Source organism: Cyprinodon variegatus, unplaced genomic scaffold, assembly GCF_000732505.1.
Source record: "Cyprinodon variegatus isolate N-32 unplaced genomic scaffold, C_variegatus-1.0 Scaffold1233, whole genome shotgun sequence".
Classification (NCBI taxonomy): domain Eukaryota; kingdom Metazoa; phylum Chordata; class Actinopteri; order Cyprinodontiformes; family Cyprinodontidae; genus Cyprinodon; species Cyprinodon variegatus.
In genome coordinates this window covers 164,509-169,477 of record NW_015151686.1, presented here as the reverse complement: position 1 = coordinate 169,477, position 4,969 = coordinate 164,509, and the positions used below count along the sequence as shown (strand labels likewise).

The window sequence follows — 4,969 nt, the reverse complement described above, 5'->3', positions numbered from 1 at the left end:
TGGGAGAATAGAGATAGAATGAAGCAGAATGATGAAAAAGGGGTCCCTATGTCCTCCAGCAGTCTAAGCCTATAGCAGCATTTTAAGGGTAAGAGGGTGAACTATATATATATATACGGTGTGTGATGAATATATAATTAGGAACAGACTTTCTGGAGGAATATTAAAGAGATAAAATTACTAAAGTGAGGGAAAATGATAAATTATGACTAAAACTTTATATAATGAGAATTAATGGGGAATATTTCCAGAATAGTCACAGTTTGCAGAACTATTTCAGTCCTGCAGTAATAGGGCCAGGTTACATTATTTTAATCATTTGTATTCTTGATGAGAATAAAGTCATGAGAATGAAGCCAAAGGGATAATAAAATAAACTGGGATTTTTCCAAAAATAAACATCTTATGCATATAAAGTATATTCTGAGAGGAGAGTTCCTCTGATGCTGTTTAATAGTGATGCTTGGGGCATGTGTCGAGCTCTAACAGCCAGATCTGTATCGATGCGTGTATCGGTTCAAGAAAGTCAGGTGACCGATACAGGAGCTGTTTCGGATCATTTATCACTATTTATTCACTGGATTGCTGATTGCCCAACAAAAGTGAAGCCACCGGCCGCCATCTTGGTACTCCCCTATCCCACAGAGACTCTCCATATAAACCCCTCCCTGTGCAGCATTTAGCTGCTAAAACCAGCAATTTTCTGGCTGCAGGAAGACGATCCACGGGCAACTTCCCACTCAGGGTCAGTGTGTGCAGACATGCTTATCTGTAGTTTTGAAATGATCAGATTCTTGTTGTAACTAAGAGCAAAAAGCAAAATATGAGCTTGGTGTTTCCTGTTATTTTAGAGTAGAAGCTAAAGCTCTGTGGAGTTATTAAATTAGTTCACTTTAAACAAAAATATGAAATAATACATTAAAGCAAACAGTGGTTTTAAATATGATTTAATTTTATAGGTCATCAAATCAGTTTATTCTGTCCAATCAGCTGCCTGCAGTGTCTTTAAATGTCCAGCAGGTGTCAGTATTCAGCCAGACAGAATCAACGCAGCATCGATACAGTTTGGCTTCATGATGCCTCCATAACCATCACTGATCATTAACCATCACTGATCATTAACCATGACTAGTCATTAACCATCACTAGTCATTAACCATCACCAGTCATTAACCATCACTAGCTGGTTAGTTAGTGTCTGAATCAATCAGCAGATGGCCCAGAGGTCCCTCTATCTCTGCCTTCATCCCAGCAGCATCTAGCCTACATTACCCATAATGCACCTCACTTAGCCCGGGCTAACATGGCGGTGGACGGTTGCATCCTGCATAGGACCCTGTCCCGGTCCATACCAGCTCCGAACCAGGTCAGAACCCCGGCTCTGTTCAGCCAGGCGGTCCAGACGAGCTGGACGGAACCAGAACCGGCTGTTAGCGGTCCCTATCTCTGCATTCTGAACCCGAACCAGACTCCCTTTAGAAACCAGCTGGTTTAAGCAGGCTCGGTTCGGTGACCATGGCAGATGTTCTGTTGAGTTCTGTTGGTTTCAGGTTCTTATAAAACAGATTGGAAGCAGCTGATCGGCTGTGATATAGCAGCTTATTCTGTTCTGGTTCTTTTTATCAGCTGAAGTACAGTCAGGTGATGGACTGCAGCAGTTTAATTATCAACCACAGAAAACATCAAAGCAGCCCGAATAGTTTCCTCACAGATGAATTTATTCATGCCGAATAAACTGTGTGATCCTAATAATAAAGTTAATTGATTAGCAGGTTTGCATCATTATTTACTGATGGATTCAGAGTCTGATTGTCTTAAATTCAAACATTTTCGAATGAGGTTTTGAATGGGGACCAGGAGGACTGTCCCTCCACAGAGCTGACAGCTCATTGGTTAATTCATCCTTTCATTTTCCATTTTTTCTTTCTGTTTATTGTTAGAATAATTTAGGGGGAAATCTGAGTCAGTTTGCACCTTAAAGTTTCTGATTTCATTTTATAACCAAGTTTTAACCTTATGCTTTATTTGATGTGACATTAGTCATCTCCCCCCTAATTAAATGTTCAAATATTTTTTTTTAATGTGTCCTGATTCCACCGCCTGTTCTGGTTGCTCCGGTTCTGACCTCTGTTCAGACCACCTGACCCGCAGACCGGGTTGGTACCAAACACCTGCTGGGAAGTTCAGTTTGGTTTCCAAAGCAACAGAACAGACTGAGAATAATAAAAGCTTGAAGATTGAACCCTAACCTGTCTCCATCCTGTCCTCAGGCGTCCTCGTCCTCCCCCGTGGTCTGCAGGGAGTCTCTGTACGTTGTGGACGTCCGGCGCTACAGCAGAGACCAGGCGTCCGCCGTCTACTTTCCGCAGGCCGTCCTGAGTGGTGAGACGCTGAGGTCCCAGTGAGGACAGCTTCTGTCCTCTGGGACCCTGACCTCCGTCTGTCCTTCGTCTCCAGGTGAGGACCTGTATGACGTCACGCTGACGGACGGGGACTGCCGCCTCCAGGTGACTCTGGACCCCGGGCTGAACCGGCTGGTGGAGAGGCGGGTTCTGAAGCCCGGGTCGGCGCTCTGTAACGCCACCTTCAGCGCCGCGCTGAGCGCCCAGCTCCCAGAATGCCCTGGGGCGTCAGAAGGCAGAGACAGGTGAGTGCCTCCAGGTGAGGAGCAGGGTGGTGATGTCACCAGAGGAACTGAATAAAGCTCCGCCCCCTGCAGCTACAGACTGGTGAGCCTGCAGGTCAGAGACCCCGATGAGGAGGAGGAGGGAGGAGTCAGGAGGTCCGGGGTGGACTGGGACTCTCTGCCCTGGTTCCGATCATCAGGACCAGCAGGTGAGACCAGAAGCAGCAGCAGAACCATCAGACCTGTCCTGTCAGCTGATTGGTTCCTGGATCCCTCAGGTGTCCTGGTTCCGCTCAGAGCCAACAGGAGCGTCTTCCTCCCTCTGTGGAACAGTGTGGACCCCAGCGGCGAGGCCTGGACGGAGGCTCCGCCCCCTGAGGACGGCCCGGAGGATGAGGAGGAGGAAGGTAGACGTGTCACACCACAGCTTCCTCAGCGAGCTGCTGATAAACAGTCACATGACCTCCCGTTGCCAGGGCGACAGCCGTCTGTGACCGTGTCGGAGCTGAGGGACGGCTTCCTGTCCGGTCGCCGTGGCGTCTCCAGAGGCGCCATGCAGCTTCAGCTGATTGTTCGCATCACGGCCAAGTCTCACCTGATGTACTACGGAAGGACGGACAGGAACTGTGAATGTCCATATAAGGTCAGTGATGCACGGAGGGGGAGGAGTCATGCTGATGTTTTACTCATCCCCATTAAATGATTAGAGGTAATCAGCCCAAACCATCAGCCCTCCACCGCCGTGCCTGGCTGTGGGGTAGGAACCATGAAGGTCTATGGAGGAGTTCTGGTTCTGGTGGACCAAGCCTTTAGTCCTCTGGTCTCCATTAGCCTGACGTATTTAGACCCTGTTCCCTCCTGTTTAGCAGCGTTCCATCAGAACCAGTTTGGTTCTTTAACGCTCCTGATGTTGGGTTCAGTTTGTCTGCATGATGAAAACACGCTACCAGAACCAAACTAAGGTCCGGTTTACCTCCCTCTGTCTTCCCAGGCTGTGCTGCAGGCGAGCGACTGGACAGGAAGTGTGTGTCTGGTTCTATGGAACAGCATGTGTGTCAGCTGGTACCGCCGTCTGAAGCCCGGTGACATCATCAGCCTGAGACGCTACCGGGTCAAACAGCACTACCAGGCGGAGGCCGATGACATCGGTAGAGGACTAGGATTAGTCTGGGTTTGGACTGGGATTCGTCTGGGATTGGACTGCGATTAGTGTGGGTTTGGACCGGAAATGATCTGGGATTAGAGCGGTTCTGGTCTAGGATTGGACTGGGTTTAGTGCGGGACTGGACCAGGTTTAGACTGGGTTTGAACAGGTCCTGGTCTAGGATTGAATCAGGTTTATTCTGTGTTTGGAGCCTATTTAGTCTGGGATTGGACTGGGTATATTCTGGGATTAGACAGGGTGTAATCTGGGATTGCACCGGGTTTAGTCTAGGATTGGACTGGGTTAAGTGGGGGTTTGGACCTGATTTAGTCTGGGATTGGACCAGATTCAGTCTGGGATTGGACCAGATTCAGTTTGGAATTAAACTGGGTTTAGATTGGAATTGACCCGCTTTTAATGTGGGATTGGACTGGGTTTATTATGGGTTTGGTCTTTGTTTAGTCTGGGATTGGATTTGGTTTATACCAATTTGGACTGAGTTTAGTGTGCGTTGGACTGAGTATAGTCTGGGATTGGACCGGGTTTAATCTGGGATTGCACCGGGTTTAGTCTAGGATTAGACTGGGTTTAGTGGAGGTTTGGTCCGGGTTAAGCCTGCGCTTGGATATGGGTTTGTCAGGGTTTGAACCGGATTTAGTCTGGGATTGGACCAGATTTAGTCTGGGATTGAATCTGATTTATTCTGGGTTTGGCACTGGTTTAGTCTGGGATTTGACCGGGCTTAGTCTGGGATTGGACCAGATTTAGTCTGGGATTTAATTCTGATTTATTCTGGGTTTGGCACTGGTTTAGTCTGGGATTTGACCGGGCTTAGTCTGGAATTGGACCAGTTTGTCTGGGTGTGGTCTAGGATTGGGCCAGGATTATTCTAGCATTTAAACAGGTTTAGTCTGGGATTGGACCAGGTTTAGTCTGGGATTGGATCGCATTTATTCTGGGTTTGGACTGGGTTTAGTCTAGGCTTGGACCAGGTTTAATCTGGAATTTGGACTGGGTTTAATCTGTTTTTGGACTAAGTTTAGTCTGGGATTGGACTGGCTTTAATCTGGGATTGGACTAAATTTAGTCTGGTTTTGGACTGGGTTTAGTCTGGGATTGGACTGGGTTAAATCTGGGATTGGACTAAATTTAGTCTGGTTTTGGACTGGGTTTAGTCTGGGATTGGACTGGGTTAAATC

The 4,969-nt window shown here is 47.6% G+C and overlaps 1 protein-coding gene across 5 annotated transcripts in view; it reads left to right on the top strand.

The window, feature by feature from the left end:
• Window positions 1-1,207: 1,207 nt before the first annotated feature.
• LOC107102311 (uncharacterized protein CXorf57-like) overlaps window positions 1,208-4,969 on the top strand; it is an 8,218-nt gene continuing 4,456 nt past the window's right edge. The window contains exons 1-7 of one of the 5 annotated variants that reach the window (XM_015401564.1): window positions 1,214-1,366; window positions 2,271-2,382; window positions 2,458-2,647; window positions 2,720-2,835; window positions 2,905-3,033; window positions 3,103-3,269; window positions 3,618-3,774. In XM_015401564.1, coding sequence (XP_015257050.1) covers window positions 1,304-1,366; window positions 2,271-2,382; window positions 2,458-2,647; window positions 2,720-2,835; window positions 2,905-3,033; window positions 3,103-3,269; window positions 3,618-3,774 — 934 coding nt within the window. In that variant the 5' untranslated portion in view covers window positions 1,214-1,303. Of the gene's footprint in view, window positions 1,367-2,270; window positions 2,383-2,457; window positions 2,648-2,719; window positions 3,270-3,617; window positions 3,775-4,969 lie in introns of all 5 variants that reach the window. The other 4 variants (XM_015401561.1, XM_015401563.1, XM_015401562.1 and 1 more) reach the window with 4 other exon arrangements.